Genomic DNA, 20984 nt, shown 5'->3' with positions numbered 1-20984 from the left:
AAGGTGGAAGAGAGAATCAATCCCAGGAAGAAGAGCAACAAGAGAGCTGGAGCTCATGCTTCATGTTAGGATACAAAGCACAAAGGACATGGTAGAACCAAAGAACCCTGTAATCTTCCCTGGGTCAGCATGACTGGGGATGTAGATGCAGGAAACAAAGAAATAAAGGTGAAAGGAACCCAAAAAATTTGTCCTAGTGAACAGGGTTTTTTTGCTTAGCAAAAGTCATGATGCCAAAAAGAAAATAGAATTTTCAGGAAGTACCATGTGATTGTGATTTGATTTTCACAGTCCACATAATCAAATAATATGTTAGAAATATTGAAATCCAAATCTAAATATCAGTAATAAAACAACAATAACCATTTTCTGAACATACATATTCATGACAAAGTTCACAACACATTCATATATTTATTAATTTACAATAATCAGACCAATTCGGTGAGGCAAGCATTGTTTTCTTGTTTTTATCCTTAGCAGATGGGTAAAGAACTCACCTACTAAGTTAAATTAACTAGCTAATGAGCTTCAAGGTATGACTGTTTTTACTTCTCAATGCAGAGGATACAGGTGTGCATCCATCAAACCCTGCCAACTTTTTGTGTATTCTGGGGATCTGAAATCAAGTCCTTATTCTTGTATTGCAAGTAATCGACTAAGTGAGGCGAATCTTCTGTTCATATTATAGAAGAGGAAGATTACCATACTTGGGATAGGGATGTTGTATGTTATTTTATTCGGGAGAAATCACATGAAAAACCAATAACTCAGGGTCAGCACTCTGACAGTCTCCACTGCTCTCCAAAACCCAACTGGAACCCCAAGAGAGAGAGACCTGCCTCTTCCCAGGTCTTATCCCACACCCAGCACCTAGTAGGTGAGTTCTTTACCCATTGAGAGAGCCCCTATCTTAGGAAAAAACATAAGCATGACTGAAAAAAAAACACTTGACATCACAGTCTGGCCTCCATAATGATGTGTATGCACACACACACACACACAAACACACACACTCACACAGACATGCATACCCACACATGCCTATACTCATACATCCACATACATATACAAACATACAGCATGCACACCAGTACACATGGCCAAATTCCCACATTTATGAGCTCATCCTCCTGCACCCAAATCAGAGTAATAATTAGAGGTTCAGCACTTGCTAGTGAAACACATTTCTTCACTGAATTACATCATGCATCACATTTCCCTCTAGGTACCGAGATAACATATGTTAGAAGTAGAACATTCTAAAACAAGTTTAAGCTGAAAATACTCTGTTACAAAACTCTCTTTTGTTGCGAAATTTTTATCTCATGACACTGTTAACTTTTGCTTCTATGATCTTTGAGGAGGAAAGCTAAGCTACCCATCGCAGTGAGACCAACTATTGGCAAGATAGTCTGATCATTGGCCCTCTACTAAATGTCCAATGCTTCAAAATTAATAGTCAATGTCTAGTACTTTTTTGAAGAGATTTTTAAAAACCTTTGTAATTCATCAAAGAAACTTCCAAAACTTTGATATCAGATTGCTCCTTTGAATACACCCACCTATAAAATGAAAAGCTTTCATTGTGGTGGTTGTTATAATTTGCAGCAAATGGTATGAGCAGAGCTCTCATCATTAAAATTGTAATGAAACAATTGCATTTTCTTTAGGGGTACCAAAAGATGCTTAAACTAATGGACTTATTTCAAGATGAGTCCTAAAATGAGAAATGTTCTGCAGTTCTGCCTTTTGACTGCAATAGTCAATAGTCATGAATTTTTTCCATTACAAGATTTTTTAATCCTCCAATTTAATGTGTACATGTAGATAAATTCAAACATTTCCAGATTTATAAAGTACATAAAAATTCCCCAACAAGAAACACAAGCCCATTAATCAGGGCAACAATGGGAGCTTCTGCTTCTAGGATGTATTTATAGTAATAACATTTTCTAAGTGTAATTTAAAAATGCAATTTTCAGTTCCTTAAATAATTATACAGTATGCTTCTGACAGCACCTATGGTTTATTCTCGAATGATCATAAGTTTGGAACTCCTTCAACCAATGACATCATCTGCAATAAATTCACAGTTGAATCAAGCTCCTGCAATACTATTGTTGTCCACAGCAGCTACCAAGTTAAAGGGAAAGGATTAAGGGTGACAAGTGCAGAAGTTGTAGATAAAGATGAAGTTGCGGCCTAGTCTTGTGATGATTAAGAATGGAGGACACTGATTGACAACATACATTGCTTGGTCCCTTGACAAAAAAATCAGTGTTTAAATGTTGAACAGCTCTATGTAGCTGGCCCAACTGTTATATAAGCTATGCACCTTGTTCCCATAAGGAGTTAATTCACTACATGAGTGGGTAAGCAACTCTGCCTTTTATAATGACACCTAAATTACCTATGCTGTAAGACAAATGGAAACGGAGTGTGACTAAAATTCAAAATGGAAGCAGCAGTGTATATCTCAACCTCTAGGAAGTTTTGTATGATTTATCATGTAGTTGAACTTACCATCCTTGAAGTTTTCCTAAGAAGGATATTCCAAAGGATAAGGAATACCTGAGCACAAATAAAAGATAAAGGAGTACAAGGCCAAGGCTAGAAATAGTCTTAAGTTCAAGGAAAACACTCATAGAATCAGTTTTTCTTGCATGTAGTTCCATGGGATGGATAGTCAGTAGTGGGATAATTCATTTTCACAACCCTCTAGTAGAATGCTTGATCTCTTCCAATTATAACCAGTCAATGCATCATTGGAGAAAGGGATCATGTCTTTGTTTCCAAACTATATGATGTATTGTTCTTTTTATAAAAACTAGCAAAAAATAAGATAACACAAAATATCATAATTTCTATGATAAAAAGTTTTTCTAACTATGATAAGGATCAGTTTATTTTATATGGAAGCATGTAATCTCTTAAAGGGAAGTTTATGTGATAAGCTGAGATAGGCGATTTATTACTGTCACATGGTCACTTGCATTATCAAAGCTTACCTGACATCAATAAAAAAAAGCAATGAAGAACTTTGAAGCTGTTTCGATGAACTCCTTTACATGTTATAATGCAGTGAATGTAGAAGCTTTTTCTCTTTGAAAGACTTGGGAACATTCTCCTTCTTCCCACAGGAACTGAAAGAGAAAATGGATGAGCTACTGCCCCTGATCCCAGTGTTGGAGCAGTACAAAACAGATGCCAAGCTCATCACACAGTTCAAGGAAGAAATTCGGAATCTGTCCTCAGTACTCACTGGGATTCAGGAGGAAATCGGTGCCTATGACTATGAAGAACTGCACCAACGGGTCCTCAGCTTAGAGACCAGGCTACGTGACTGCATGAAAAAGCTAAGTGAGTAGAGCTCTTTGGGTTTCTAAAGTCATGAGCTTCAGTTTCCTTGAAGACAGTGTCCTTACACTGAAGGAATTCAGACGGAAGGGCCTAGTTAGAGGGAGTCAGGCCAGAGACATGAGACCAAGTGTTCCTTAGTCAGTTAAGCATGTCTAAGAACTGTTGTTTAAGTTTCTACAATGCCAAGGCTCTGTGATTTCAGATAAGTAGTCTGCTGAAAATAAGCAGCTACAAACACTTCTTTTCTTTTATTTGTGTTCATTTATTTAGTTTTTAGTCCTGAGAATCAAACCCAGAACAATTTATGCGTTGAATTTAACTACACTGATACATGTATTCTATCAGCCAAGAGACTAAAACAATCAAACAATAACATTTATATTCATCTCTCTTACTTAAAAAGGTACTTGTTCTTTTATTTAACTGAGATGTATCAATAAAACTTTGAAAACTCAGCAGTGCCTTAGTAGCCCTCACAAATATCCAAATTTATAACTGTTAAAGCAGTATGGCACTTAATTATAGCCTATGAACACTATCTCATATGCTTTATGTAATCCCTAGATTCTTTATACAGCTCAGTGCAGTCCAAATGCAATGTAAATATGGTTTACGTAAAAATGACAAGAAAATTAGTCTATACATGTTTACCATAGATGAAAATGTTTTCCAAATCCTTCTTATTCCTGGTTGGTTGAACTTGAATGTATGAAACCCATAGTTCTACTATTTCATGAATTCTTTCCAATTATCAGGAATCATTGTCCCCTAGTCAGTAAGCATAATGACCAGTGACTAAACTTATGGGTTTTGTCTCAAAAAGAATGTTATTTTGTACTCCTCACTATTTAGATCAACTAGCCACTTAATGAGTATCATTTAACAGGTTTTAAATAGAAAATCAAAAACATAGATGGAAGGCAGATAGATATACATGTTAGATGATGATGAGATAGACAGATAGATAGATAGATAGACAGACAGACATAGAAATACAGACATAGACACCCAGTGGAAGCACACATGGGTAGACGATACTTGTATAAATATAGGGTGTGGGGGATGTACAGAGAAACAGAAACCAAAGCACATAATTTTAAGGTGTCACTGGGTTAGGGTTTGATTAAAATATATTTGACTTAGTATCTACGTTTCTTGGTGTTGGTACAAGTTGGATGATTTCATCTCTGAGAATCCTTTTAACTCCATAATCATTGTTATCTTCCAAACACCAGAATATCAAAACAGAATTTTGGGAGGGAGGAAAAACTGCAGTTAATTAACAACAGAACCATTAGCACAAAGGATAGAGGGGGTCATATCATGGATTCAGCACTGCAAAACTTCTAAAACCAACTTGCTACAGTGCTCAGAAAGACACACACACACACACACACACACACACAGAAAGAGAGCGAGAGAGAGAGCGAGAGAGAGAGAGAGAGAGAGAGAGAGAGAGAGAGAGAGAAGGGAGAAGGGATTACAATATAGAATAATGAGCAAAAAGTCTCATCCGTCTCTAGCATTCTATTCTTCGCAGGAGCCTCTAACCACATAGTTGATTAGCAGAGGGTAGAAATGAACTGGGGAGTGAGAATCAAACTGCAACAATTGTAAATGCATTTCCCTCAATTTTCTTCCCCAGTGGAGTTAGTTTTAAGTAAAATGTCACAAGGTACAGTACATAAACCTGAAGATTGAAAATTAAACTAGCTTTCCTGGTTTCAAGGACACTCCCAAATGGTGAGCAAGGCCTTCAGGGAATCACAAGTCCTGCAGGCTACAAAGACAATAGTCAGTTTATTTCTATGGAAGAATTAAAGGTTTGCAGGGAGTAGAAACTAGACAAAGCTTCCACAGCAATGCACCCTTGTGGCCTGAGTGAAGTACAATGATGCTTTTTCCAAACTATTTCACTTTCTCCTCTGAGAGACTGAATAGAATAAAGTCCCCTGCGTTTAATTAAATCGTATCAGACTTCAAGACATGCAGAATATAATTATATGCTTGTGAAAATTTGTTCAATAAAGCATGGTGAAAACTCTTACACACCCCCTGAGATCACCAACAGCTATTTGATGGAGATTATAGCCAACCTTACCCCTATCCCTACCCCTTCACCACTCCACTCCTTCTTGCTGCTTTCATTTTAGGGCAATGATTTGGTGCCCTCTAGTGAAACAAGGGATGCATCTTTTTTTACTAAATCATCCATTGGAGGTCAAGGTGATGAGACCAGTCTTACTAGGGTTTGGATAATTTGTTCTTTACAATGAAAACCAACTTTTCATTGTGCCAGTATACATGCTTCTATACGCAACAAATTTTTGACTCCATGACAAGTACTGGCAAAGACTTTGTTGGGTATTTGAATGCCAAGAAGTGTAAAAGACCATCTCTCTGAGGTAAACATGCTCATCTTTAAGCAAGATTAGCAAATGTAGAAATTGGTAATTGCAGTAAGATTGGGTGCCTACTGCTTGAAGGGTAATATGCCAACTATTTTACATATTGGTTTTAATCCTTGATGCAACGAAACACTCTCAAATTTCTTAAACTTCCCTAGATATAAAGATTATAACAAATTAAGTCCAAGTCCTTAATTTAAAGTCAGATTACTTTCCTACACATGATACCCTTTTTGCCATAAAACAATTTTACTATTGATTTTTAACATAAGCTAATTACAAGAGAAAGAGCACCTCATTCAAGGAAGTAGTGGTGTCTTCTACCTATCATGCAATGAAACATTTAATGAGAATATAAGTTTGTTAACCATGTATACGTATTTAAATACATGCCCAAAGCAGGTACTTGTTTATATTTCATCCTTTTGTAAAACTACTTTTAACAGAAAAGAAATTGTTTATGTAACCCAGGAAATACAATTTAATTATTAAAACTACCCTCCATTCATTCATCCAGCTGTGTGGCCAGAAGGAAGTATGAGAGACAGTTATTTCTTCATTTACCCTGGAATTCCTTTCTACCACATGTCACCACATCTTCTTATTCTCCCGTTGCACATCTCTCAGAACTTTCTGCATCCTAATCTTCACCACCCAAATCCAGAACCTCATTCACCAGGTTTCAGTTGGAATCTGCAATGAGTATCCCCTTTGCTAATTGGTTTAGCTGAAGATAGAACTTCTCTATTGTTCTCAGTATTTATTCTATGTTTTTTCCCCAAGCACTAATTGGGGCATGTTACAGTTGTATTTGAGGCACTTAACTTTAAACCTGAATCCAGTCACTTCTGAATGATGTATGTTAGTAACATGGATACTGCACAATTCCCCTCTCCTTCCAAGTCCTCAGCATACACCACTCTTCTGCACCAAGCTTTGAACATTCTCATCTTTCATTTCGTTTGTCTATTCTAATCTTCCCAGACATTTAATTCTTTATCCCTCCCCCAAAACACTCTTCCTACTTAACTACTAGAACCCTAACACCTTCCAGTAATCACTTTTGGGCAGCATTCCCTGACTGTTCCTGTAAGAGTTTCATTCCCATGGCATGGTTCCTTCAACCCTTTCTCACTCTCCCAGGACACTAAGCTTATTTATACATTTTACAGAGAAAATGCATTGCTTTTTTGTGGTGGTGGTGGTGGTGGTGTGTGTGTGTGTGTATGTGTGTGTGTGTGTGTGTGAGTGTGAGTGTGAGTGTGTGTACATGTACATATATGTGGTTTGTGTGTGGGGGGGAGGGTACATAGTGTCTCTCATAAGCAAGAAAGCTTTTTTAGAAAATGCAGATTACCAAACCACAGTATCAGTTCTCACCTGTTTTTGCAATGTGTTGTTTCTAGGTAATGTTCTTTCCACATGGGCAATTTAGATATTTCAATGAAAAATACCTAATAATTTACTCTATAGACACCAAAAATCTCAGAGACTATAAGAATTAAGACTCTGACTTTCTGGTGTGGAAAACTGAGGTTTTAATCAGAAATCTGTTGACAGTTTTTGAGAAAATGTCTCTAGATTAAATTGAAATAATCCCCAGTAAATCCTTTGAAGTCATTTGCTAGACTATGTCACAAACATCCCCAAAGTTTTAAGTTGTATCATAAAATGGCACTGCTTCCAATTCCATACATTTGAGGCAATTTCTTTCGATCTTTTGTACTGAAATTATTTTACCCAGCATTTCAGTAAATACTCAAGTTTACTGCAAATTGATTATAATTAGTCTTCCATATGTTTATATGCTCTTAAATTATAACTATATTTAAATCTCTTAAGGATACAACTATATTCCGTGAAGAAATATCAAATTTCTAAATTACCAGGGCTTTCATTACAGTATTGTCCATTTAGTTTTAAGTTTAGGTAGAATCCTCCTTTAAGATATATTTTAATTCAATATTTATTAGAAAAGGTAAATAGAAGAATTGAAGTAATTTCTTAAATGACTCAGAAAGTAAAATTGTGTTTTCTGAGAAAATATGAGATATTACATACACATTTAACTGTTGCTATCTCCACAAAATCTCAGTGTGACTATCCCAATCCTGTCCCTTAGCAGCATAATTGACAAAACAAGACATAAAGGTAGCATTTAAATAATATAAGTGAAACTTTACAGAGCTTCCAAAGTATGGTAGAGATAAGCTTTTTATAGGAGTTTTAATGGATTGAGTATAAAATCAAATCATGTGTATTTCTTTATTACATGAGTTCTCCATTGGCCTTAAGAAGAAAGACATAATTTCTGTCCATAGATACATTCCCTACTCTATCTAAATTATATGAATGGGTTTGGCCTAAGGATCCAAAGTTAGAAGCTATTAGACTGAACTACAATAAAGTACATTCATATGCTAAAGAACTAAGTAAAGAGGGTAGATGTGTTTTATGCATCAATAATCCAAACAGCTTCCTCATGTTGCATCCTAAATGGTACCTTTTCCTCAGCTAATGATAGGCAATGATGGGTGGTAACTGACAATAGAATAGGAATGCATAAAATCATCAGAGAAATAAAATGGCCACTTTACTCAATAACCTATTCAGTGTATTTTCTGAATGTAGAATGTTATCAATTCTGATACTTCCATGGGTCTCCTGAAGACAGAGAAGAGTAGCTGGCAAAATCAATGAGGCAAGATTCCACCCCCCCCCCCTTTTGCTGCCATACACCTTTATAGGAACATTTGTCTCACAGGTATTTGAGGAAATTATATTTCCTGACTACCTACCTTTGTCCTCTAGAAAGTGAGAGTAAAATGAGAAAGACAATGATTCATTTCAGCAAAAGCTAGTTAGGTGAAGTCACGAAACAATAATGAGTGTTATTGTTTGTTTGTTTTTCCTATGTTTCTGTCCCTTTAGAATGTGAAAATGCCTATGTTTTCTTGACACCAAAACCTACAAAATTGAAACTGGGAAAGCAGCCAGCTTCATAAATATGTGCCAATTAAATTTTCCTGATTTTATTTCACAAGATAAATTTTAGCTTAGGAAATCAATGACCAATTTAAAGGAAATTTCTCCTGGAAAGTAACACAAAGAGCTCTTTCATTGTTGGTTTCTTCCTGGGGTTGTCTATCTGATGCTAATAGTACAGTGAGGGCTATCACAGGACCACAGTGGTGACTTGATATTTACCTATGTTTTGCTTATTGGATGAACCATGACCACAGATACCACTTTCTCTTCATCACTATATAAACACATCTTGAACCTGAATGAAATTCAATTCCCCGTTGCCCCCCAATATAACAAAATGTCAGACATTTTCTTTTAGTGTCATCCATTTGACTGCGAATCTCATGATTCCATTATTTTTTTCTGCTGAATAGTACTCCATTGTGTAAATGTACCACATTTTCTCTATCTACTCTTCGGTTGAAGGGCATCTAGGTTGCTTCCAAGTTCTGGCTATTACAAATAATGCTGCTATGAACGCATCTTTTGGATATATGCCTAAAAGTGGAGTTGCTGAGTCTTGTGGTAGGTTTATTCCCATTTTTCTGAGGAATCTCCATACTGATTTCCAAAGTGGCTGTACAAGTTGACACTCCCACCTGCAGTGGAGGAGTTCTTAAGACCACATGTTTCCCTGTCCCTCGCTCTCTCCTTCCTTCCTTCCCTCCCTTCCTCCCTCCCTCCCTCCCTTCTTCTCTTCCTCTCTCTCCTTCCCTCCCTCCTTTCTTCTTTTCCTCCCTCCCTCCCTCTTTTTCCTAAAAAGGAACTACTGTTGCTGCCATTTGATTTATAGCATTTTTCAAATTAACTCCCATTCAAATTATGATTTCTCACTTTCTACATAAGTTTTGTGATCATCAATAATTTCTTTCCACTAAATACTATAGATATTTTCTTTGAAAGTGTCTTGTTAGTCAACAAGATGATATTCTCTACAGGACATACCATTCTTCTGAAGAACTTTTTGCTTGATCTAGTGGTGCCATGTTAAAGAAAAAGAGTCATCTTCTTTGGATAATTTAGACCAACTCCAAACCTAAGTTTGAATTCTTCACTTCTTCCCAATTGTCTTCCATCTGTCCCTAATAAATGGCTTTTTCCTATGCTGAATGAACAGTACAGAAAGTATGGTATGCAAAGGGAATAAGACATCGCTTGTTTTAATTTATTTTTAACAAAGTATACAGGGAAAATCTTTATGCCCCACCCCAAAAGAACTCAAAACTACAAGTAGGTGTTTCCAAACCATATTCACATAGTTCTTTCTATATTTATAGTTGCTACTATTTTCTAAGCTCCTTTCAACTTTATGCCTGCTTTCAGCCAATGAATAGCACAACACACACACACACAGACACACACACACACACACACACAGACACACACACACACACACACACAGCACAGCACAATTCTGATCCAGGGGCACAGAGGAGTATGTATTATAGGATTGAAGCTATATATTAGCTTACATGAAAATAAACTGAGTAATGGGAAGTCCAAGACATAGTAAGGTTGTTTACATGGATTTATTAAAGACAATTTAAACAGGCTGAATACACACTAGGAAAACAGATTTAGTACATAGTTTTAAAAGTCTCAAGGTATATTATTAACTCAGTTGCAAGATTGGGCCAAAGTTCAGTTTCTGAAGGCAAGAAGCATTTTCAGAAAAAGCTACTCCCACAACTGGGAGTTCATAAAGCCTCATATTTTCCGTATTATTGATAGCTTCTCCCAGAACTCCTGTGCTGGGCCTCCTAGATTTTATTTGCAGAGTTCCTCTGAACATGCAGGTCTTTACATATGTCTTTCATGAAGTTAATACATCCTCAGACATTCACTATTATCACCATACTCACAAATGTCTAAATCATTTTTCACAGGGGCATCCGCTCTCTTCATCATTATACTTTCCCATGAGATACTAAGCCATGCACAGCTTAAAATCATCTTCACTGGAATCCTGATTTTTTCCTCTCTTTCCTTTTCCTCTCTGTCTCTTTGTCTGAGTAGATGGCACTAAAATCTGCCCAAGTGAGAAAGCCATACATTTTTATGTTACACTAGATTATTCTTTATTTATTTTTGTTTTTCCATCTTCACATCTAAACCAAAGTCTGTTCCCATCAACAGATTACCCTTGAAATCAGATATCCAAATACACCCAATTTATACAGTCTTAGATCCATACCAGGAACACATTTAACAGTTAATATACCTATAGCGTCTCTCTATGTACTGACTAGTATTCTAAATACTTAGCATGTGTTACTTATCTAATCTTTTCAACTGTACCTCAAGAGATATTTGATTACTGCTGTTACCCATGAGACAATAAAAGGTTAAGAAATTACTCAGGTCCTAAATGAGTAAGGATATGATCCAGATCCAAGTTCAGGTGGTATACTTAACCTACAGCCTCATACACACCATTGTGAAATACTACCTTTCCCCAGCTGGTCTTCTACATATAAACCCTTCAATTCATGAGCCAATAGGTGACTGCGTCATTGTCAATTATGTCTTTGCTTAAATGTCAAGCTCGAAATCTTTCTAAATGACCTCCTTCATCTTTTTTGACTGATTTTATTTTAAAGACTAATTTGTTAGATATTAAGATTGCTACCCCCGCTTGTTTCTTCGGTCCATTTGATTGGAAAATCTTTTCCCAACCATTAACTCTCAGGTAATATCTGTCTTTAAGGCTGAGATGTGTTTCTTGTACGCAGCAGAAGGATGGGTTCTGTCTTCGAATCCATTCTGTTAGCCTGTGTCTTTTTATGGGTGAGTTAAGGCCATTAATATGGAGGGATATTAATGACCATTTATTGCTCATTCCTCTTTGATTTGGAATTGGTGGTGGTGGTTCTTTGTTCTTTTGGCTGTCAGTAAAGTGGGATTATCTAATGCCTATATTTTTCTGGTTGTAGTTAACTTCCTTAGGTTGGAGTTTTCCTTCCAGAACTTTCAGTAGGGCTGTGTTAGTGGATACGTATTGGTTGAATCTAGTTTTGTCATGGAATATCTTGTTTTCTCCATCTATAGTGATTGAGAGCTTTGGCAGGTATAGTAGTCTGTGCTGGCCTCCATAGTCTCTTAGTGTTGGTAGAATATCTATCCAGGACCTTCTGGCTTTCAGAGTTTCCATGGACAAGTCAGGTGTAATTCTGATAGGTTTGCCTTTATATATTACTTGGCCTTTTTTCCTTAGCTGCTCTTAATATTCTTTCTTTATTCTGTATATTTGGGGTCTTGATTATTATGTGGCAATGGGACTTTTTTGTGGTCCACTCTATTTGGTGTTCTGTAAGCTTCTTGTACCTTCTTTGGCATGTCTTTTTTTAGGTTGGGAAAGTTTTCTTCTATGATTTTGTTGAATATGTTTTCTGACCCTTTGAGGTGGTTTTCTTCACCTTCTTCTATACTTATTATTCTTAGGTTTGGTTTTTTCAAGGTGTCCCATATTTCCTGGATGTTTTGTGTTAGGGATGTGTTGGACTTAAGATTTTCTTTGGTTGATGAATCCATTTCTCCTAGTGTATCTTCAACACCTGAGATTCTCTCTTCCATCTCTTGTATTCTGTTGGTAATGCTTGTATCAGTAGTACCTGACCATTTGCCCAGCTTTTCTATTTCCAGTCTCTAGAATCTGGAGGTGTCATATTTGTTTTTCTGTTGCTGAGTGTGTTTTTGTGTTGTCTCTTTCCCATATCTTCTTCTGGTGGGTGCAGAAAGATACCTTTACTGGTCTGGTGATTAGGTGACCAGAGTTCCATTTCAGTGGGTGCAAGCAAGTCCAATACTCTGATAGTTCTTCTCTTCCTGGTCCTAGCCCTGGTCCTGTGCATGGAGAAATAGCCCAGGAATCTGGGGTGCTTAGTGTCCCAACTGGTCCCCTGGTCCCTTTGGTGGAAGAAAAGACCTGAGATCTGAGGTGCATGGCTCATGCCAGGATTGGAGGCTCTGTGGCAGTCCCCAGGCACTGGTCCCACTGGTCCTGCTGGTCCCACTGGTCCCCTGGTCCTGTTGGTGGAAGAGAAGACCTGGGATCTGGTGTACTTGGCTCCTGCTAGACTGGGAGGTACTGTGTCAGTCAGTAGGCAGTCCCCAGGCACTGGAAGGCAGGCCTGGATGTGGGGCCTTGTTTACTTGGACCAGCTGGTTCCCTGGTCTAGTTGGTAGAAGAGAAGATCTGGGATCTGGGTTGCATGGCTCCTGCCAGGATGGGAAGCTCTGTGTGTCCTTAACATTTTTAAAGGGCTTGAAATGGAAAGCAACATTCTCTTTTTAGTTCCTTTCCCCGGAGTTTAACCCATTTAACATTTTAAATATAGGGCATATTATTGGTGAAATTAGGAATTTAAATATTTAGTTTCTACTTTTAAAAGTTAATCATAGGCATTGTTTAATGACTTCATACTCTGTTAGCAGAAAATCTAGATACCATCTCCTGCTTGTGTTTCTTTTTTATATGCCTCTATCTAATATGTTTTATTAAAACTCATGAATATTTACCAAAATCAAAATGCATGTGACTTCAAGACAAAGATTTTTAAAATCTTTATTGGGGAAATGCTTTATAATTCTACTTGTTTTAAAGATGGAGACAGTAACTCTTCCATACTCCATCTATTATTACAATTGTATTTCTTGACACTATAAACTGTATATTTTTCTGCTATCTCTAGATAAACTGTGTCTCTTCATCACAGAGCTGAGTGTCCATTTAATTATTAGGTAATTTGATTGTGAGCTGATTAATTTTAGTTTAAATGTAAATATTTGTAATATTATTATCATGTTATATTTTTTCTTGAAAGCTAAGTGATGGACTTAGTCATAATTTTGTCCTCTATCATAATTTCTTCCTCTATAAATCCAGTACCATAATATCTGTGCCATTTAATAAAATCTGTTTTAAATATATAACAGTAAGCCAGATGGAATATTGTATACATTTGGGGGAAAAGAGACTTGGGGATTTCTTTGTATTCAAGCCATCCTGTTCTGCATAGTCAATTCCAGGACAGACTGAGCTACAAAGCTAGCAAGACACAGTCTCAAGAAGTTAAAACTTAAGTCATTGTCTTCATCTATCCAAATTTTCTTTGAATGTCTCAGTCTTATGCTGGAGAGATGCCTCAGCAGTTAAAAATACTTATTACTGTTACAGAGGAAACAGATTCAGTTCTCAACACTTAATTCTGGATCACAACCATCTGTAACTCTAGTTCCTTGGGATTCAATGTCCTGTTCTGGCTTCTGTGGATACTTCACATGTGGTGCATACATACATGCAAACAGCCAAACACATAAAGTAGATATATCTTTTTTGAAAAATAGAAGTCTGTCTAAAGATCAAAGTCATTTAAAAACAATTAGTTTAACTGGTATTAAAATCTTCAAATTTAACATAATGGAAAAATTATGTTTACACACACACGTGCATGCGCTAACATATCTCGTTCTAATCTCCCATGAACAATCTCCATCATCTGTTCCTTTGAAGAACGTGTTCAAAGTTCTCTACAAGTAGCTCTTTTTATTCTTTCCTTTGTCTTTGGAATTTTAAAACATGTTTTTATTGCCGTACTCCACTGTAATTACATTGAAATAAAAAAATATAGGAGATACAGGCATATATTAATCCATCATTTCAAGCCAGAATTATTTTTCATCTTTCAGGGAAAATAAAATAGCCACAAGTATTGTACTATGTATAATTGGAGAGGGATACACCTTTTTATTTCAATCTTCAGACAATGGAAAATTTCATGGTCTTTTCATCTGTTCACTTACAAATGTTTATGTGTGGCATTTTTAAACATCACTATCACATACCATATATTCATATCATTTAATGAACTATGTCCATTCAATATATATTTGTATTTCTCTACTTCAGATGGATAATACTTAGCTCATATGTTTTTGTGTGTTGATAACAATTTGAACTCTCTCATTCCAATTAGGCTTAACCCAATCAATATAAGCAATATGTATGTATATATTTCCAGTGTACATAGACTGAAATAAAACATATAACCCTCTCCAATATATATGTATACACACACACACACACACACATGCATATATATATATATGGGAGAGAGAAAGAGACGATAGGTAGGTAGGTAGGTAGAGAGAGAGAGAGAAAGAGAGAGAGAGAGGATGCAATCTCATGAATCACTAGCCCAGTCTTGATAAACTTGGTTTGGGAGTATGTAAAATGATAAACTAAACAAAGGTGGGATCACATGTAATTTCAAAGAAAGTGGAACATGATTCAAATTCAGGTATCCAAAAATGTTAGCGATTATAGAATGTGTAGTTACTATTGCAATAACAAAGCCAAACATGTCCCCATACTTCATCTTCCTAACTAGGCACCTTGGTATCCTGCCAATTACAAATTATTCTTATGAGAAACATGTAGTAAGAAATATGAATCAAAATATGCTGCAAGGTAGGTTGCTTTTGCCCATGATTTGCCTGGAGCATTTTGTGTTTTCATCCAAAGACATTGGCACCAGTAGCAATGAACTAGACTTTTATCAATTTTTACATTAGCCATAGGAAGTCAGAAAAATATGAAATGAGATCCCCAAAAAATAGAAAGAAAAAAATAATAAATAGACATTAAGTTTATTTCTTTTTTTGGACCAGAGGAAAATAGTTATAGTCAAATTGTTTTTGATAATGTGTAAGATAAATTACTGCTAAATTCTGCTAATTAAAATCCACAAAAAATATTTGTCCTTTGGTTTTGGTTCTGGCATTTATGAAACTTCAGCATTCATAAGACCTATTCATAACCCAAAATGACTACATATATATATATATACACAAAAATATTTTTCATGAAATTTATGTTGTTCTTTATATATTGGGTTCCTGAAACTTTTATTACAAGTTCTTTTCAAGTCTGAAAACCTGAAATTTGAAGGTTTTGTTCTTTCTGTGTTCATGGCTGTGCTATCAAGCTCTTTTATCTGTATATTGGGCCCCTCAAAACTCTATACTTTTCAGGGAGTCTGTTACTGAATTTTCACTGTTGTGTTATATAAGGATATAGTTCAATGGAAAAATAAACATCAGAGTTCTGTCTAGCTTATATACTTTCAATGACCATAAGACACAAGAGAGGGGGACTTTCACCTTGTTATACTGTATCTTGTTTTGTTCTATTTGGCTTGGAGGCCTGATGCTTTCTGAAGGACAATGGAGAGGGGCTGGAACTGGAGAAGATGGAAAATGGAAGAGAGGAATGTGGGGACACTGGTCAGGATGTATTGTATGAATGAAGAATCTATTTCCAATTAAGAATGAGTGTCTTTCAATGAAAATAAAGTTTTGAAATGAAAAAAAAGAAAAGAAAGAAGCCAATGTTTCCAAAACTTTTACTCACAATCAGCAGGGATTAATCGATATAACAATAATGACTTTTCTCCTTTATTTCTTTTTAGGTCATATGAACCATTTTTCCTAGAGTAATTCACTTTACATTTAGAGTATTTAAATAACAAGCCATGTCTCCTTTGAGGGTTAAATACATTATAATCACCATGATGATCTTCTGTTCAGAACATGTGACATTCATTTCATGGATCACCCTCCCTTTTCTTTCTTCTGAGTTTGTGTGTTAGACTCCTTGGCTGTATTCAACAAACATGTTTATGTTACTATAATTTCAGCATGTGGCAAATTGATGAAGATCACAGGCCCCATCACAGTCAAGACATCTGGAACTCGATTTGGTGCATGGATGACGGATCCCTTAGCATCTGAAAAACATAACAGAGTATGTTGCTTCTTCAAATGCTTTTGCTTACAATTAGGTTTCTCTTACACTATTTTCTCCCAGGCCATTCCTTTTCTTCATAATATGGGTTCTTACTAATATATCTAATGTGTGTAGCAAACCTATTTTAGTAATAAGATCCTCTTACAATTCATCAGAGTAATCTAGTCTAATTGTCATTGAATTTAGTCTTGGCTTATGCTTGAAATATATGAATCACTTGCATATGAATTTTCTTGAATATTCTATAAGAAATAGGGTCTTTATATTAAAAATCACCTAAGCGCTGAGTAGTGAACCAATTAACTATGTAAATCAGTGTATTGCTAGAGATAATTGTAAAAGGCATTCACCTGAAGCTATTGAGAGTGTTTGCATAGTTGGCAAAATCTGTATTATGCAAATAAATACAGTAATTCTACATATTTATGAATTCATTATAAATTAAGTTTCTTAATAGTTTTATCCAAATGATGTATGTTATTAAATTAATGCAATGATTTCACTAAAATTTGCAAGATAATCCAATGAATAGCAGTTACCATAAGGTTCTGTGGTAGCCACAAAGTAACCAAAGGTCTGGCATGTAAAACAAAATAGACATATTTTTAGGGCAAGGGGCACAATAAACATAAAGCCTTATAGTTGACATTGGTCACGTTGTTATACCATGAGATTTGCTTTGGAATAACATTTAATGGGTTTAGTCAGTAATAGGCACCAACTTGCCAGAGATAATATAAAGAAAAAGCAAATTAATTTTTAAGGGAGTAAATTCAGCTGTTTCTTTTCCATACAAATACTCTTTTCTAAAAAATTAATGTATCTGTGTGTGTTTGCATGTTTACATGTGTGTATAGAGGGCAGAGGACCACTATGATTCTTGATTTCTAACATTCCTGTTGGGAGGATTGAACTCAACTTGATAGCTTGATAGCATCTTTACCTACTGAGCCATTTTGCTGGCCCTCCATACATGCCAGTCTTTAAAAGGACTGGCAATTCTATCACATTTAAACGGGTAAGAAAGAATATTTGACATCCAAACCTTGAAACTAGGTCTGTAACTTTGACTGTATTTATTTGAGAATTTTATAAAAGTCCAGAATTTAATTTCTTCATTTGCTTTTCTCCCTTGTTTTCAGGTCTGGTATATGGACAGTTACACTAACAATAAAATAGTACGTGAATACAAGTCCATTGCAGACTTTGTCAGTGGAGCTGAATCAAGGACATACAACCTCCCTTTCAAGTGGGCAGGAACTAACCATGTTGTCTACAATGGCTCACTCTATTTTAACAAGTATCAGAGTAATATCATCATCAAGTACAGCTTTGATTTAGGGAGAGTTCTAGCCCAAAGAAGCCTGGAGTATGCTGGCTTTCACAACGTATACCCCTACACATGGGGTGGATTCTCTGACATCGACCTAATGGCTGATGAAATTGGCCTGTGGGCTGTGTATGCAACTAACCAAAATGCAGGCAATATTGTCATCAGCCAGCTTAATCAAGATACCTTAGAGGTGATGAAGAGCTGGAGTACCGGCTACCCTAAGAGAAGTGCAGGGGAATCCTTCATGATTTGTGGGACTCTGTATGTCACCAACTCCCACCTCACTGGAGCCAAAGTGTATTATTCCTATTCCACAAAAACTTCCACATATGAGTACACGGACATCCCCTTCCATAATCAATACTTCCACATATCCATGCTTGACTACAATGCAAGAGATAGAGCTCTTTATGCCTGGAACAATGGTCACCAGGTCCTGTTTAATGTCACCTTATTCCACATAATTAAGACTGAAGATGACACATAGGCAAACGTCATTTTTAAATCTATCTACACTGTCATTTATGATAAACTCTATAGAACCCTATATGTGTTCAATTTTACTCCTTGGCTGACATGTCATCGTTTCTCCAAAGCAAAGCATTTTATTGTATATTTGGAGTTTCAAAAAGTATTTGTCTAAGCTAATATTTTGGAAATACATCTTAACACCTAAATTTATAGGGCCTATCATGCCCTTGTCATGCAAAGCACTAAAAAGAGTTTAAGTGGCTAGAGTCATAGTTTTGCAAAAGATTAATGATCTACCTTGTATTAGAATCAGACTAATTGTGGCTTAAATGCATGAATGTCTTCTTTTCTGCACTGTCAATATTTTTTACTGTCTCTTGCTCTACATCCAGAAATATTTTCATAGGACTTAAGGTAAAAGAAAAGCACTTCCCCAAATTTATTTCTATAAAAAGATTTGAAGATTTTATTTATGTGAAAAATACTATCAGTCATATTTCTGTAACCACATTCTCTGACGCGGTGCTGTGCAGTCATTTCTAAATGTCTTGCTGACATTTTCTTGGCAATATGTATTTCTATCATTGTAACCACCATCTTACAATTGTATTTCTTCACTTCTGTGAAAGTAATATTTTTTATAAAATGCACTAAAATTTAATCTCAGCAATTACTCAAGTGAGTTTTCAAGTGTGGCCAAGAAAGATCTTTTTGGCTTACCCTTTCACATAAGCACTATAACTTAAAGAAATAAAATCAAGTCAGGTATCCAGAATCTCTGTTTTGTCCCAAGTTCATTCTCCCATTGACTCTGAATTTGAAATTCACCAATTGAATGCACCAGTTCAATGTAGTGATACCCAGTTTCCTGGAAGTAGCCCACAAAATTGTTTGTAAAATATGTGTCTGTGTTATAGACTGCATTTGATCCTATTCATTTATCATTGCTAGTGTTATTATATATATGCATACATATTAGTATTTTAACATATTTTACATACAACCTTCAATGATGTCATTTCTTATAAAAAATATGAAGCACATGAAGTTTATTAAGGAAAGAAAATTTATGTAATTTTTTTCTATATTAAAATTATGAACCCTAGAGTGTTATTGGTAAGCTTGCACAAAAGAAAATGATGAAAAGAATCAGGGAGTCACCTTTGGTATCAAATGTATAAGTAATCAATTCAGAAAAATGAAACCTTGTCTCACAGTACATTCAAAATTAAAAAAAAACTGAAAAGCAAAAATTTGTTAGCATTCATATTACTAATTCTACAGAAGATAAAACCAATGAGCTAAATGTAACTTCTATATTTTAAAAAGAAATCCCCTAAGGCAGCTTTATTGAAACTAATAAGGGTATATTTTAAAATTTTAAAAATATAATCTAAAATATAGCATATAGCATAAAGTTTAACTTTTTGTGTCATACATATAATACCACACCACATTTTAAAATAAGCATAAGATAAAGAAGACAAAGCACTCTGTAGACAGATAGTGATGCTTATAGTAATTCATTTCAAATTCTGCAAGTGAAGAGTTCTCATATATCATTACGTCAAAATTGGACAATGTAATTAATTAATCTTGAAACTCAAGGTTAAATATGTAGCAGCTATTTTTTGTCAACAAAACATACGCATGATCTGACAGTCACCCTGCGTTTTTAAATAATGGTGTCTTCTGTTCTCAAACATTTACATAAGTTCCTGTATACAAAGGAGAGTCAGAAAATTTAGGAGATTCATTTGTCAAACTACACATATCACAAAAGTAAGCAGTTCATACTTTATATAGCAATCTGTATAAGGTAAAAATCATGTCAGCTTTAGAAATGAATCAAGTTTTAAGTAGACAGACTCTAATAGGAACCACTCATGTTATGTTATGTGGTATCACATACATTTAAAATATGGATGACCATGACTTATTTGTGAGGTGTGTGCATCTTGTACAGAGCCTTGTTGTTTTCTATGTATGATTTCATCACCTATCAAATATATAGTGTATGTGCTGTTAGAACAAGATAAGATTTTGTTGTCACCAGAAGTGGGGTAACATGATCTTAAAATATGACTTGCATTAAACATTTACAGTTGAGGAGCATTTCCTTAATAAATTATGTTCAGTTTTGTGCCTGAAATAAATAAGAACTTAATCACTGTTTCCTTTTTAATCTCCAGCAAATAAAGTAATTTTATGAGTAGAATAATGCATATTTTAAAGTTATTCATAGAATCTAAGCTCAGAAAATCCTCATCTGAAGTGAACTATGTAACTGGTATTTTCTAAATTAATCAGATCATTAAAGTAATCTGTGTAATTCAAATAATATGTCCGTGGTCAGGTTGTGTTGATGTGTTATTTCTATTTGTGGACCTTGAATCACAAAGTTAATTACCTGTATCTAAATTTATTTTTACAAGTTCACACAATGGTAATGCCCAGTGCATTAACAATGTGTAGAAATAAGAGAAAGAAGAAGCAGATGCAGTGTATGTAGAAAACATGAGTGATTAGCCTTGTTTTGTCACAAACTCAGTAGCCCTGATTGTTATCTCCACTG

At 35.4% G+C, this 20984-nt stretch overlaps 1 protein-coding gene across 2 annotated transcripts in view; it reads left to right on the top strand.

Moving 5' to 3' along the window:
- The window catches only part of Olfm3 (olfactomedin 3), a 212573-nt gene extending 191821 nt beyond the window's left edge, over positions 1-20752 (top strand). For both annotated transcript variants that reach the window (XM_040752001.1, XM_040752000.1), the window contains exons 4-6: positions 3144-3363; positions 16496-16602; positions 17748-20752. In XM_040752001.1, coding sequence (XP_040607935.1) covers positions 3144-3363; positions 16496-16602; positions 17748-18425 — 1005 coding nt within the window. In that variant the 3' untranslated portion in view covers positions 18426-20752. The remainder of the gene's footprint in view (positions 1-3143; positions 3364-16495; positions 16603-17747) is intronic.
- The last annotated feature ends 232 nt before the right edge of the window (positions 20753-20984 follow it).

This window comes from Mesocricetus auratus, unplaced genomic scaffold (assembly GCF_017639785.1).
Source record: "Mesocricetus auratus isolate SY011 unplaced genomic scaffold, BCM_Maur_2.0 Super-Scaffold_100009, whole genome shotgun sequence".
Taxonomy (NCBI): domain Eukaryota; kingdom Metazoa; phylum Chordata; class Mammalia; order Rodentia; family Cricetidae; genus Mesocricetus; species Mesocricetus auratus.
The sequence above is the reverse complement of the archived record's forward strand: the minus strand, read 5'-3'. Positions and strand labels throughout refer to the sequence as shown.